This window comes from Cynocephalus volans, chromosome X, assembly GCF_027409185.1.
Source record: "Cynocephalus volans isolate mCynVol1 chromosome X, mCynVol1.pri, whole genome shotgun sequence".
Classification (NCBI taxonomy): Eukaryota; Metazoa; Chordata; class Mammalia; order Dermoptera; family Cynocephalidae; genus Cynocephalus; species Cynocephalus volans.
In genome coordinates, this window is record NC_084478.1 from 167,356,325 (window position 1) to 167,372,594 (window position 16,270).

The 16,270-nt window shown below is 38.1% G+C and overlaps 1 protein-coding gene across 1 annotated transcript in view; it reads right to left on the reverse strand.

Moving 5' to 3' along the window:
- LOC134368535 (structural maintenance of chromosomes protein 1B-like) overlaps nt 1–16,270 on the reverse strand; it is a 74,560-nt gene that overhangs the window by 52,661 nt on the left and 5,629 nt on the right. Inside the window, exons 2-7 of the mRNA XM_063084971.1 lie at nt 10,267–10,455; nt 8,827–8,939; nt 8,535–8,738; nt 5,490–5,728; nt 3,317–3,575; nt 2,262–2,402 (exon numbers count right to left, since the gene is read on the reverse strand). Of these exons, the coding sequence (XP_062941041.1) occupies nt 2,262–2,402; nt 3,317–3,575; nt 5,490–5,728; nt 8,535–8,738; nt 8,827–8,939; nt 10,267–10,455 (1,145 nt within the window). The remainder of the gene's footprint in view (nt 1–2,261; nt 2,403–3,316; nt 3,576–5,489; nt 5,729–8,534; nt 8,739–8,826; nt 8,940–10,266; nt 10,456–16,270) is intronic.

Here is a 16,270-nt window from a genome sequence, read left to right on the forward strand (position 1 = left end):
TATTTCATTCAGGTAGCTTCAAAGTCCAAGAAGAATATTTTCAATCATCTACACAGGTTTTATCTGTCCCTCAAACTAATTCATTCAATAAATATTTATTCACTGGCTACCATGTGATAGGAACTAAAGATACGATAATGAATAGGACAGAGACCTTGCATTCAAGGAGTAAAGTCTAGTGGGAGAGAGACAAATAAGTAATTATAGTAGAGTGGTTTAATGTCAAAATCATATGGGAACTTTCAGGGCAACTTATAGGATTTTGGGGAAAGGACTTCACAAAAGACTTGCTCTATTCATTTTATCATTAAATCCCATAAGTAGTAGCCTCCAATTAGTTTCATGTCTTTAACCTTTCCCACACCTAATTCATCCTGTGTACTTTAACAAGATTGATCTGTCTCACTCCATTACTAAATGATCTAAAACCAGGAGTGTATGAAAGTAAAAACACAATTCTTTTTCAGTATACCACCAGGAAAGAAAATACCACAGTTTTCAGGTGGAAAAAAACAAGCGTATTCCAAGATAATTAACCTGTTTTACTCACTTATCACACAGTTTTACTGAACAAACCTGCACTACGCAAGGTGCCAGAGTTATAAAACTGAGCCAGACAGTTCTTTTGCTGTAGGAGCTCACACATGTTGAAATTAGAGTCTCCATACTGAAGTTCTATTATGTCACGTAAGAATTCCATCCAGAGAGGGAAGAGCAAGAGTCGTCAATGAGGAGAGTACCAAGCTCAGCCAGCTGGGAACAGGCGCTTCTGCGCCTTTACTCTGGAAATTCCCAGAGCCTGTGTCATGCTAGACGGTCATTACTTTAACATGCCAGGTGGGTCTCTTAGGGGACACCATCTGGGGGCCTGGGACAAATTTCAGACTTGGCTTAGGTGGAAGAGTAGGATTTACTGGAGAAAAATCTAAAAGACCAGGGTCAACAAGAGAAGAGAAGTTGTGGGTCCCATTTGCTCTCCTCATCCCACAGGAGGTATGTCAGGACCTGGGTGCTCTGCTGGACGCATAATGTGGGATAATCAGACTACCCTGGTCCTAGGCATTCTGGACTTGAGATGCTGGCTGACCATGCTAGTTGTCTGAGAAAATCAACTATTACTTAGCACCAGAGATCTTGGGACCTGTGGAAAGTGACAGAGCCTCCTATCTGTGAACGGAGTCATCGGTCCTGTAGAAACTCAGTTTGGGTACAGCTCTTCCCCATCTCTCTCCACCTGAGTATCTTATTTCCTTTTTATATTCAAAAGGCAACATCAATTCAACCAACACTCGACATCTACTGAGTGCAAGGTTTACAATGGACATGATTATGAATCCTGCCTTGAAGAAGCTTCCAATCTAGTAGAGCTGTACCAATCAATTGTAAATTCTGTGCAATCTGATAAAAGCCCTTAGACAGTTACAGATTAAGAACAATGGATACTTATATGAGGAAGAAATTATTTTCAGCTCTTTTTTGGAAGTGGGGTGGAGAGAAAATGAGGCCAAGGGAAGGCTTTGTGGTATAGGTAACTATATAACTTAACATTTGAAGATGAATAGGTTACTCCTGAAAGAAATTAACATGCACAAAGGCAAAAATGTGAAATATGTATTTTTAGAAATCAGTGTGTACTTTTATAATGTGATACAAATTATCCAATTATACAAATGTTTTAAAAATATTTCCTGCTATGTTACTATCTTTGTTTTTCTCCTGGCACAAACCGCCATCTCTTCTACTCACAGGACTATCATATACAGCAACTTCCATATTTGTATTTTCATCTCCCAAATCGCAAACACTAAAATGAGATGGTGTACTATAAGGGTGAAGGAGATTCACTCTGAAGACAAAGTGTCTGGAATTAAATCCCAGTTCCTCCACTTATGACCTTAGCCAAGTTAGCTTAATCATTTTGTGCTTTGATCCCCTCATCTGTAAAATACAGTAATCCAACAAATATTTATTGACTATCAGCTGTGGAAAAGGAACTATTCTTGGTGCTTGGGATGCATCTGTGAATAAAACAAATATCCCTGCTCTCGTAGAGTTTACATTGTAGAGGAGGAAGGCAGACAAATATATTTTAAATATAAAAGATCACCTAAATAATACTAAGCAGCATATCAGGTAATACAGAAAATTTTTAATTGCTTATGTTTGATGTAAATCTATTTATATATTTAAATATTAGTACAAAAAGCGAATAAAATGTCACTGAGGATAATCCCAAATCATTATGGCACAAACTGAGGTACCTGAACTTCACCATGCCTCCCCTTTTCAAATGCCAGGCTGTCTTCCTCTGCCTTCTGTTCCCACTGCAGGTTTTCCAGTTGTTGCGTCATTACAGCTACTTTCTTTCTTACTTGATCCTTAAGTTCGTTATAATGATCCACCTGTAAAAATAGCATTGAAACATTGCTAACTCATTTAAAGAAACATGACGGGAAATTCTTTATATGATACTAGCAGATAATTAATCTTATCAAAAGATTGTTTTATATGCATTGCATCATATTGGCCATCTTATCCAGGTAAAATAATGTGAACATAATATAAAACCCTCTTTATTTAAAACCTTATATAGAGCAACAAGGTATTCAAAACAAATCCTATAGTAACATTTCTGTCAGAAAACCTTAAAAGAGAAAGGGGAATGAATCTAGAAAAAATGATATATTTCTTTCTTACTTATATAGTCAATATTATTTTGGTACATATAGTGTGACATAAGATTATCATAAAATGAACAAAGAGATAAATGATAAAAATTTAGTTGAGAAAATATCCGAAACTCTCAGCTACGTATACTTGGATATCTACACTTGATTTATTACAATTAAATCCCATATACTAAGTTGGATATTAATTTATCACTGAACATTTTAAGTCACCTTAAGTAACCGATTTCCCTCCTGTCAATTAAATGATGTCTCTTCAAAGCCGCGTATATCTGACCTTTAAGTTTTTATAATATCATGAGAGGAGAAAAATGACTACCTTAAAAATAATAACTTAATTACCTAACTTCTATACTAAAAAATGACATCATGTAACCTTGCTGAAGTAATTTCTAGGACTTTAACTCAGAAGTGTTATAATGCCATCTAATCTTATAAAAAATAGCTTAGTCTGAAGAATAAATTTAGATTCTGTGTATAGGCTGAAAAATTTAAATCCCCATAATTTACATTCTGAGGATAATATCTTAAAGTTTCAGACAGAGAGAACATCCTTTAAATGTTTTCTAATTGAAAGGAGAAGTGGAAACACTAGACAGAAAAGATTTGTCATATGTTGACTTTTTCACCTGACTGGCTTCCAGTTCTATGTCTCGAACTTTATGTATGATTTCTTCCTCAATCTGCTTTTCAAAACTTCTCCATGCACGATCTAAATCAACCAGCTCTGTCTCCAGGGCTCTTATGTCATCTTCCTGTTCAGAACATTGTTTTTCACTGTCCTTCATTGATTTCTTAGCAATATCTAATTTTTTGAGGTGGTGAGAAGTATTTTCTTTGGCTTTAATGTATTGAGGCCTCTTCTGAATTAAAAGTGCTTCAAGAGATCTAAAAAGAAAAAAAAGTTTGCTTTAAAGAAAATTATTTTTTTTTAATATATAAAGGGAAGAAGTCCTTTTGATTAAATCACATTAAAAAATAAATTCTAAAAATTAACTTTCAGACTATAAGCAGATTAGTGGCTGCCAGAAGTTGGGCGAGGTCAGGTAGAGGGTTAAACAGATGAAGCATAGGGCACTTTTTAAGAGTGGTTAAACTACTCTGTATGATATTGTGATGACAGACACATGACGCTATGAATTTATCAAAACCTATGGAACTTGACAGCACCAAGGGTGAACCTTAATGTAAGCAAATTTTTAAAAAAATCACTTAGAGGGATCCTAGACGGAATAGAATGTGACAAAAGAATTACAAATGTTTAAACAACCATACTGAGGGGTTGTACTCCAGTTATAAAGTTGCTTCCCATGGAGGTATGAGTGAACAATTCTGATACTGCTATACATCATTACCGGATTAATGCAAATGGATGACAGATTGTGGAAGCCAGGTTTCTCACTGTTGAATTGGGAGGTTATAAATAAGCAAGAGAAGGCTAGAGTGATCCATCCATGTGTTAATGGATTAAAATGGAGAGACAGTATGAACTCATGTTTAGTTCAATGAAGATACAGATGACTATATATGGAAATATTTAGATATGTGTATTTACAAGAGTTACTCTACACACACATATTTCCCAGTTCTGTCAGCTGAGAAAGCCTAGAAACAAGGACATCCAGAAGGAAAGAGCACACCTAGCACCCAGATGTTTAGTTGCTAATACGAATAAAAGGACCAGAACTCCTTGAAGAAATTACTGACCCCTGGGCAAGCTCATATAGACTAGGGCAGGCCAATTCCAGGACTGGCCCATATAAAATGAGCCTGGAACATCTTGTAATGCCAAAAAAGTAAGGAATTGCTCCAAAACCAAAATCACAATGATGGGGACCTGTCTTAGGCACGTGAGAGCCAACTCAGAGTTCTCAATAATCTAAACTGCAGTATTCTCAGCAACAGAATAAGCAATGCAGTATTAGATTATAACCCCAAATATCCACAAATCCATACTGATAGGAATAAATAATTGAATAAACAAATAAGAGACGAATCTCCTGTGTAGATGAATTCTAAATAAATTATGTAGATGCTCTGCCCTCGACAGGTAGAACGAACCTCCCCGTTCCTCAGGTTTGGGCTCTGCCTAGTGACTTCCTCCCAAAGACTATAGTATGAAAAGGCGGAAGATAAAAGAAGACATTTGTAACGGAGAAACCTGACAAAGTCAGGTGATCCAGGTCAACATGAACAGCGATATCATGTTGATATTACATACCATAGAATATGATATATCCTGTAACATCTATAAGACGTTGACATTCTGATACCATATGATGAGAATGGCACTTTCTTTCTGTGGTCTTCCTACCCAAAACTCACAACCCCAGTCTAATTATAAGAAAATTATCAGACAAATCCCAATTGAGGGACATTCTACAAAAAACCTGACCAATCGAACTCATCAAAAACAAGAAAAGCCTGAGAAACTGGCATAGCTTCAAAGAGAAACTGAAGGAGACAGACAACTAAATATAATACAGTATTCTGGATCAGAAAAAGGACATTAGGCAAAAACTAAGAAGATAGGAATAAAGTATGAACTTAAGTTAATAATAACGGCCCAATACTGCTTTATTAATTCTGACAAATATATCACACGAAGATGTTAATAGGAGAGGCAGTGTGGAGAATATAGGAACTCTGTACTATCTTTATAATTTTTCTGTATATTTAAAAGTATTCCAAAGTAAAAGGCTTATTTCAAAAAGTCAACGTTCAAAGTGTCATTTATTTTTTATTTTCTGTAAATAAATCTACGTAAAACCCAACTATTACTACCTAATTTTAAAAACTCACTTTACTTCTTTTTCTGTCTGTTGTAGTTGTCTGGTTAGCATGCCACGTTCCTTTTTCTTCGCTTTAATTATGTTTTCATGATGAGAAAGAGACTGTTTTGTGACACTCAAATCCTTATTCACACGCTCTAACTCAGAATTCAGAAAACGAATTTTCTTCTCATTGTGATACAGTTGGAAAAGGTGTAGTTGTATCTTGTTTAATTTCAGTTCTTCACGGAGACTCTGGTAACGCTCTGCCTATAAAACAGTACAATTCAACAGTAGTAAAAAGTGAGTATATTTAAGCTGACCTTTCATAAACCCAACGACTGTACCAATAAATGATCTCTAATGAATTTTCATTGATGTCACTAAGAAACACTATTCTTGCCAAAAGTAACATTATTTAGGGAAGGTTGCTGAATACACTTCTAAATTAAACCAGGAAACCGTTAATTTTGTATTCATGCACTCAGTGGTGTGCTGGTAAGAACAATGGAGTGGCACCCCTAACCCGGCTCCTAATCCCATTTCTGTCTTGAGGAGTTTGGCAAGTCCATTAACATTTCTAGCATCAGCCTCCTCATTTGTAAACTGACGGAAGAGCATCATGTAACTTGTACGGTCCCTAGCAACTTTAAATTCAAGGATTCCAGGTAAAATTCCTGCTACAGGAAGTGATTTTCCTACTGATAGAACTAATAGGACTACTATAGTTCTTAATTATAGGTGAAGAGGAAGTATTTCCTTAACATTGATGCTATTAATAAAGAAATAAAGGAATGAAGTCTCTCAAGAGGAGAGCTCCTAATCAATGAAGAATTTCAAGTAACAACTAAATGGTCATCCTCCAGGATGTTGTAAAAAATTAGGAAGTTGGACTATTCTAATTGTCCTTATCATGTTTCAAGTTCTGTAATTTTATAAGTTATTTCCCTACACTGTGACTACTGCAGTCTTTCACTGCTGCCACCCCTTTTTACTGACAAAACGAAGGACACGTATACACATGAAAAAATATGAAGAAACAGAGATTTTCCACACTGTAGTGGACTGCATTGTGTCCCGCCAAAACTCACTGAAGCTTGAACTGTATTCCTCAACTTTTATATATTAGAAACTTAGCCCCACTGTGACTGATAAGAGGGTGGGAAATCATATTATGGTAATTGAAAGGTAGAGGCTTGAAGAGGTGATTGGATTGTAGGACCAGTGCAGTAGTAAAAACGGTGGTGAGGGGTGTGGTTCTGAGGGCTTTAAAAGAAGAGGAGAGTCTGTCTCTCTCTCTGCATTCTCTTGCTTCCTCTCACCATGTGATCTGCTTGTCCCCACCAGCTGCCTGTTGCTGTCCACCACGAGTAGAAGCAGCCTGAGGCCTACACCAGATGCAGCTGTCCCAGAATCATAAGCAAATAAACCTCTGCTCTTTATAAATTACCCAGTCTTAGGTATTCTGTTATAGCAACAAACACAAAACAGACTAATACAACCACTAATAAGAAACATATCCACTTCTCATTTATTTCCTTAAATATTTATTTAGTATCTACTATGTGCTAGGCCCTGTTCTATGTGCTGCTGGGAGTATAGTGAAGAACTAGACAGACTGTCCGTGCTCTTGTAAAGCTTATATTCCAGTTATTTGAATAGGGCGGGGTGGAGGAAGAAGAAACAGAGAATAAACAAACAAACACATAATAAGCAAGATCATTTTGTACAGCAATATATTTTACAAAAGAAACAATACAGGGTGATGTCCAAGAGGGGATGCTAATTTAGATTGGGGCAGGGGGTGGGACAGTGGACAGCAAATGCCTGCTTGAGAAAGAAAATGGCTTTTTTATGAAGACTTGTATGAGAGTACCAGCCATGCAAAAAACAAGCATACAGTTATCTAGGCAGAGGAAGTAGCAAAAGCTCCAGGATAAAAGGGAGCTTAGTGTATTCAACATATATCAAAGGTAACAGGGTAGCAAAATAGAGGAAGTTAAGGTTTGAGAGGTGAATACGGACCAGATCAGTAGGCAGGAAAGGAGACTAGATTCTCAGAGCTGTGGGAAGCACTACACTGGAAGGTTTTATTCAAGGGAAAGACAGGATCTGATTTGCATTTGAAAAAGATCACTCTAAATGCAAGCGATTACCAACCATAGACAAGGCACACTATACAGGACCTCAAAAAGTTCATGGAAAAATGGAGATAAAAGATAATACCAATCTTTCCACTAACTTCATGACCCCTCGTACTAGGCATTGTGAAGGGCACCGAAATACCACAGCATTTGAAAAGTGCAGCCATGATTTCCTAGGGGTCCCCAAAACCCTTTTAGAGAGTCCCTGAAGACAAAACTATTTTCATAATAATACTAAGATACCATTTTCCTTTTTCAGTGTGTTGACATTTGCACTGATGGTGTAAAAACCAATGGTGGCTAAAACTGCTAGGCCTTAGCACAAAAAGATTTAATGCTAAGTATTTATGAGAAGTTAGCTGTCTTCTATTAAGCCAGATATTAAGGAGACCATATAAATGCAAAATAATGTTGCTCTTCTAATTAATTTGTTTGGAAAATGTAGTAATTTTTCATAACAATGTTATTTATGTTAACATGTAATGAGTTTATTATTGGTATTTTTTACATGGACCATTACATCTATTTTTAAAATTTCTAGTTTTGATTTCAAATACAATAAGGATTGGAAAATAAAATCCACGTGTCCAAAAACTCTTTGTGGTCCTCAATAGTTTTTAAGTGTGTAAGGGGGTCAAGATCCAGAAGTTCCAGAGCCTCTGCTACATAAGATATAAACCTATCAAGCTTGTTTTTAGTCGAGAAAATCAGACATTTTTGTAGTTCAGGCTGACCTGCCTATTTGGGATTAAGAACCCAAATACCCAAATAGTGAAAGAGATATCCAAAAGTTTATCTTTATTGAATATTGGGCTTTATTTTTCTTATATTTTTAAGGAAATCTTCTTAGTAATTCCAAGCCAATACCTAACAATTCTAATGGAAATTTTTGTATCTAACACTTACTTGGTTACATCTTCATGACACCTTACCTCTTCTTTCTCTAATTTTGCTTGTTTGCACTCTGCAGCTAAGTTTTTTTTCTTATTAAAATTAAACTGTGCATCCTCTTCAGCTTTTTGTAACCTTCTTTTCTTTTCCTCATATTCTCGTATCAGTTCTCCTGAGCCGCTGATTTCCTCAAAAAACTGGGTTCTTTCTTTGGGTTTTTTCATAGCAATCGACTCTACAGTTCCCTTTTTAAAAAGTAAAGCACACGAACATATAAAATATAGTGATGTATTTTCAGAACTATGAATCCAGTGAACTTCTACAGCTACTTACCTGAAAAACTAGGCAGTTTCGTGCTTTGGCAATTATGCCTATCTTCTCCAACTCTGCTGTGTAAGCAGAACGACTCACGGGATTATCATCAAAATGAAATTCTGAGCATCCCCCTAATATTAAAGGATAAATATAAATAGGAAACATAAATATCAGACATATCTCCACAACCAATGAAGTTTAATAAAATTATTTTTGTTGTTAAAATGGCCAAGCATGCAATAATATAATCATATACATGTTAATAATTGCATTTAATCAGCCAACAAATATTGAGTGAGTATTAGGAGGGTACTTCAGAAAGTTCATGGAAAAATAGAATTGAAAGATAACACAAATCTTTCTATAAACTTTTTGCAGGACCCTCGTTTATGCCAAGGACTATTCTACAGCAGTGAACAAAACAGATAAATGTTTCTGATCTCAAGGAGCTTATATCCTAGTCAGGAAGACAAACAAAAATAAGATATGCAAGAAAAATAAATAGTATGTGAGAAAGTCGTAAGTGCTAAGGAGTAAAAATGAGCTGGGATGGTAGAATGGAAGTTTCTGTGTAGGGGGAATAGGCTTTGCAATTTTAAATAGGGTTGACAAAGTAATCCTTACTGAGATGGTAACGTTTGAGTTAAAAAATCTAAACAAGTGAGAAAACTAGCCAATGAATATATCTGGGGGATAAAGTGGTGAGATATTTAAATTACACATTAAGGTACAAGTGTACAATAAGTACTTCTAAAATCATCTATGATTGAATTTGGGGAGGTTAATAAGACAGCATTTATACATTAGAAATATTCTGGTGGACACTGAATAGTAACAACAAAACAAAAACAAAAACACTTATTTATAGAGGCTCTGTGAAATCCTAGCACAGGATAAAAAAAAAAAAGAACATAAGCAACGCTCAATCTTGTTTATTCCGACAACACAGGGAATTCATGAATAAATCACAAAATACAAATTCAAACATTTCACTCAAGTTGCTTTTCAAGGTAAGAAAAACTGTCTATACAAGCCAAAAGTATGCATGTAATTAGTTCATCATATGAAAACCAGATAAACATTAAGAACCTCACGAAGAACTTTTATAACTTCTCTGTCTTTGAAGTAGGCTCCTTATATCTTAACCAAATATCCAGATATCAAAATGCTATTTGACAGGAGGAGGATTTGAACAAATACCAGGGCACGTCAAAAAGTTTGTAGAAAGATTTTGAAGTACCCTCGTTATGTCTGCTTAAGGAAGAGTCTTAGTGGAGAATCAAATAGGTTCTGTTACTTGCCTCTGAGATTTTCTATTGAAGAGGAAAAAAAAAAAAAACCTTCTAGTTCACTATGCCAGTGGAATAACAATAATCACCCTTCAAAGAAGGTAAAAACAGGCAATCTGACTTAATCTTAAAAAATCAAATAACATAAGCAAAAATCTACAGAAAATACCTCGGATAATCCTTGAAAATGTTTTCTCCTCTCCGCTTTCCTCCACATACACAATTTTTACACTTGCAGAAGAAGAAACAGGTTTTCCAATATGTGCTCCATGAATAAGTTCTTGAATATTTTTCACTCTTAAATTAGCTGTTTTCACTCCCATTACGAAACTAAGTGCATCCATTACATTAGATTTTCCTTGGGAAGGAAAGAGAGAAAAATTCATTCATTCTTAAAGATAATAATAAGCCTTGACCAGAGCTGAAGAAATCAGGACATGGAAATGAAATACAGCCAATACAAATGTCTAAATAGTTCTGTCTTGTCAATGTTCAAAATGCATGTGACTAAAAATTTTTACTTAGAGTACTTGTTTCTCCTATGCAGCTATGGTAGGTAGCTAAATTAAGAGGTCTATATTTAAGGATCTAAATCCCAGCTCTTTTCCATTATTAGCTATTACACCACAGATGATCATTTAATGCCTCTGAATTTTCAGTTATCCTTATTTTATAAATAAGGAAACTATCACCTAAAGCATCAGTGCAGCACTAAGCCCTAACATACTGAAAAAAAAAAAAATAAGGCTAACTAAACCCAGGGTCTTCCCAACGGCTAAACTAAGGTTGCTAGAATATTTATCATTGATATGAGATGGTGCTACGAAAAGTTATACAGCAGGCCTGAGACTGCTATCCTTTGAAAGTCCTACTTACAATGCTGGCTGGCAACTGAAGACTGGGATTTGGATTTGGGGAGGGTTTCTACCATCTCCTGATCAGAATGGCTCATTGTGCCTAAAATGTTTGTGCAAACAATGTGATTTATGGTAACACCTGCGTTCTTTCTAGGAGTCTGGAATTTTGGTATGTGCTAGGCAGAGAGGACCTGTGTGACCATCTCCCTATCAAAACTGAGGCTTTAGTGAGGTTCCATTGTAGGAAACATTTCACACCTGTAAACTTGTTACTGGATGACTTGAGTACTACATGACTTCAGTGGATGAGGACTCAGAATCCTGCACCTGGTTTCCTCAGACTTTGCCCCACGTGCCTTTTCCTTTGCTGCGTTTGCTTTGTATCTTTTCACTGTAATAAACAGTCCTGAGTATAACAATGTGCTGAATCCTGTTAGTTCTCCCAGCCAATCACTGAACCTGGGGGTAGTCTTGGGGATTCCCCACCCCAACGGTAAATTTGTTATCCAACCATGAGCCCATAATTTCCTCTAAGACAATTCCCAAGGTGCAATATTCATGAAGCTATTACCATCTCTATTTACTTATTTTTTCCTTTCTCACATTCCTTCCCACACATCCACAAACAATTTAAAATTTCAGCCCCAGAAGGAGGAAAGTAACATAAACAAAGAGAAAGGTATATCGTCAGCCACTAGAAATATGGCTTAGTTTTAGAGATTAAGGATCTTTCCAAAAAGAACAAGTAGTTAGCATGCTGCACATTTATTTAGCTAAGTCTCAGTTAACCAATAGGTATAAAATGTGGCTTTTGGGGAGCTGTTGTAAGACAGTGCATGTACAGACAAAATGAACGTTCATGGAATTGAATTACTAAGTCTGACAGTAACAGAGCTAAAAAGAAACTTTTTGTTCAATCCTTATTTAAATTCTGCCTAAAATACTCCCCCACCCAAATTCACTCATTCAATTAATACGGACCCTGACTAATGAAGGTGATAGTTTGTCAAGAGTCAGAGAGTAAACAAAAAAGACAATTTACATGTTGTAATAGGTATAAGGAGATAAACTGTTTGATGAACTAGGGAGTAAGAGAGGCAACTTCAGATATGATGGACAGAAAACATTTATGAAGTGCCTACCTGCAGCTAGTGTTAGCTTAACAATCATGTTGAAAAAATGAGCAAATCAAGTTAGGTTTTATAATGATCAGATTGGGGACTTCTACTGTAAATAATTTAGAACCAACATCGGGAAAATGATTCTGAAAGAGTTATCTCTTAGGCTATCATCACTTGATAAAGACGGATCAAGTATTCAAAGATATAAAAATTATACTATTATTCTCTAAGTCCCTTTTCATTTCAATTCTACATAACTGTCCCATTCTGCTTCTTTACCACCCTTCTACTAGTTCAAGTCCTCCTTACTTTTAAGAAATTCCTTATCTGCACTCTTCAACTTTCAATCTCTTATCCCCTCAAATTCATTCATTCATTCTGCATACATTTTCTGAACACCTGTTTTTCAGGCACTTTGCTAAATACTGGGCTAAAAACACAAACATATGGGGAGATCCAATCAAGATGGCAGAATAGACAGTCTGCAGCGTCACTCTCTCCCACCAATCAACTAAATTTACACCTATAAAAATGTAACATCAGCCAAGGTGAAGCAGCTGGAGCTCAGGGGAAGAGGAGGAGAAACCTACGGAGTTCATGAAGGCAGGAGAAACTACGAGGAGAGAAAGAAAAAGCTTCTCTGAGCATTTCCGACCGTGGCTGCTTTAAGGCCAGAGCTGCCGAGTGCATGGAGAAGGAGCCGACAGAAGCCGCAGCTGTGCCCTTCAGATGGAGTTACTTGGAGGCAGCAAGAGAGAAGAGGGCCTTGGCGGCCCTCAGGACATCAAGACCCCTAATAGGGATCACGTGGACCCACGCAGGAGCGAGGAGTCAGAACAAATGTAAAAAGGGAGCCACTCAGTGGCCGGTGAGTCATCACAAGGGACCGGGGCAGGGCCTATCCTATGGGAAGTGTTTAGAGCATGGGGGTGGGGGAGATGGGCTCACTAGGGGAACACTGGGACACAGCAAGGACAGCTGATCTGCCCCCCAATCAGCAAAAGACCACTCAGAGGAGACTGGTCAGGAATGCAGAATTGCATGGGGTACAGCTTGATGAAAAATCTCAGGCCCAGATCAGAGGTTCTACAGAACACAGATCCACCAGGTCTCTGGAGAGCCGGAAGTAACTATAAAGTCAACCATTATAACCTGTGCTGCACAAAAAGCCTTCCCTAGGGAAACAGCAGCAAAGTAGCAATTTAAGCAACCACACAGCTCAAGTACTGGTTCCCACAGGATGTTCCCCTGTGTTAGAAGCAAAGGACAAAAAATTAATTAAGGGCCAGACACACCACCAGCACCTTGGGGCCTGCCTGGGAACTGGAAGCTTGGTTCTGGGGACCGGACCCCACTCCCAATGCCAAGCAAACTGCACCAGTGCTTCAGGGTCAGCCTGGGGACCTGAAGCATGGAGAAGGGGACTGGTCCGCTTTCCCACAACCAGGCACACTGAGCCAGCACCTTGGGGCTCACCCAGGGACGGAGGGTATGGAGTTGGAGACCAGACCACCCTCTCACAACCAGGCACAATGTGCCAGCACCTCAGAGCCTACCCAGGGATCCAGGGCATGGAGAAGCGGATCGGACCTCTCTCCCACAATCAGGCACAACATGCCAGCACCTCGGAGCCCACCCTGGGACCTGGGTCAAGGAGAAGGGGAATGGTCCTGTCTCCCACAGCCAGGTACACCGCGCCAGAGCTTTAGGGCCCGCCCAGGAACCCAAGGCATGGAGAAGGGGACTGGAGCCCCCTTCCACAACCAGGCACACCATGCCAGCACCTTGGGACCTGCCTGGGGACCTGAGCAAGGAGAAGGGGAACGGACCTCTCTCCCACAACCAGGGACACCAAACCAGTGCCTTGGGGCCCACTCACAGTCCTGGGGAATGGAGAAGGGGACCAGACCCTCCTCCCACAACCAGGCACACTGCGCCCGTACCTCGGGGCCCGCCCAGGGACCTGGGACATGGAGAAGGGGACTGGACCCCTCTCCCACAACCAGGCACATGGTGCCAGCACCATGGGGCCTGCCCAGGGACCAGAGGCATGGAGAAGGGGACCAAACACACCCCACAACCAGGCATACCGCCAGTGACAAGGAGCATGCCAAAAACAGCACCTCCACGTGTGTGGCCCACCACAGCCACCATAATAACCATGGTTGCTGCAAAAGCAGCTAGACACCACAGCCACCACGCAGATAGTCCGCCAACCACTGGAGTGCATTCAAACAAGAAGAGTCACCAGCAGAGAAAAAGAAAAGAAGAGGATGTCTCTTTCCACAAAACCCATTTCAGAGTGACAGAAGAAGCATCTGCTCTATGATAATATTGGGGGACCTGATCACATCTCTCAGCATTGGACAGATCATCTAGGCAACAAGTTAACAGAGTAACCATTATTCTTACAGAAGGAGAGAAGAAATCTAGGGCAATGAGAGGGGGGAGGGGATGGGGGAAGGGGAGAGGTTGGACAAGGGGCATAAAGAATAATTACAATTTGTAACAATATATATAATAGTAATAGTGATTTAATCGACATATCTCAATGTTCAACCCCAAAACATGTATAATCCATTTTGATTCAATAAATAAAATAAATTTAAAAAAATACAAACATGTAGATTTTCACTGTTAAACAAAATTTATGGGAGGCCATATTTTGGACTAGTCTCCAGCACTAGGCCCCAGCAGAACAGACCAAATCAAAACAGAGTCACTCACAGAAGTACCACATAATCACACAGAAACTTTAAGGAAGCAGGCAAATCCCAAAATAGACCAGTTTTTCCTGAAAGTAGGAGATTCACAGCAACCATTAAGAAAGAGCTCAGCTAACCTGAGTCAGCATAATAAAAAAGTCTCTACTTTAATCCTCACAAAAAAGTAACCTATAGTAACCTGATGTTAACCAATCCACTTTGTTTTAATTTTTCTGTTTCCTTGGTCCCACCTTAGAAAAACAAGCCGTTCCGTTATGACCGTTCTGTTATGCTTTGTAGCATGTTGTTCTGCCTGATTCTATAATCACAAATCAAAGCCAATTAGATCTTTAAACTAATTTTTCTGTAATTTTATCTTTTTACTCCTCCAAGGTGCTTACAGTGGACAATGTCAATTTTTATTGAACCCTATTTTGTGCCAGACACCCCACATCTGTTATTTTGTCTGTACAACAATCTTAGGAGACAGAGATTTAATTTGCATTTTACAAATAAAAAAACAGAAGCTCAAAGTCAAACAACTCAAGTTTTGGAGTGGTGTGTCTGATTCCAAAACCTATACTCTTTCCACTAAAAGAAGGAAATTCTAACACACACTCTTTAATAAGTCCTAAGATTAAATGAACACAAAGTATTATAGAGAGGCACTTAGAAGCACTAATGACTGGAGGCTCTGAGTAGGCTTTACAGGAGATAACTGTGGGCTAAGTCTTCAAGGGTAATTAAAAGTTTAGAGAGAGGGATACAGAGGGTAAAATACCATTCGGGAAAAGAGAAAGCTTGGTCATAGGTACAAAGAAGTGAGAGACCATGGTACCATTCCTGTAAGAAAGCAAGTAATTCTATGTAGGTAGAGCAGAGCTTACAAGGTTGGGAATCCTAAGAGAGAAAGGTGAGGAAGTTAAGTAAGAATTACAATAGGCTACATTAAAGGAATTAAACTTTATGTTGAAGATTATGTGAAGCCACTGAAGGAGTTTTTTGTTTTTGTTTTTTTCCCCCAATTATATTTTATAGAGATTTCTCAGACAATAACCTAAGAGGAAAATGGGCAAAGGACATAAACAGCAATTCAGAGAAAAACACAAAAGGTCCTTAACCATATGAAAAGATGCTCAAACTCACTCACAACAAGAAAAATATCCAGAATAGGTAAATCCATAATGACAGAAAGTAGGTGCTGAGGGCTGGGTGGAGAAGAGATAACAGACAGTGAATACTAATGGGTACAAGGTTTCTTTGGGGGTGATGAAAATGTTATGGAATTACATTACATAGTGATTTGATGATGGTTGTACAACTCTGTGAATAAACTAAAAACCATTGAAAGTGCACTTTTAAAGGATATATTTTATGATATGTAAATTATATCTCAATAAAGCTGTTGTAAAAAAAAATATCTAAAAGAGTACGTCATGTATTTTCTAGCCCTGTACACTGAAATGCTTCAGAACCAATGTGATCCGAAT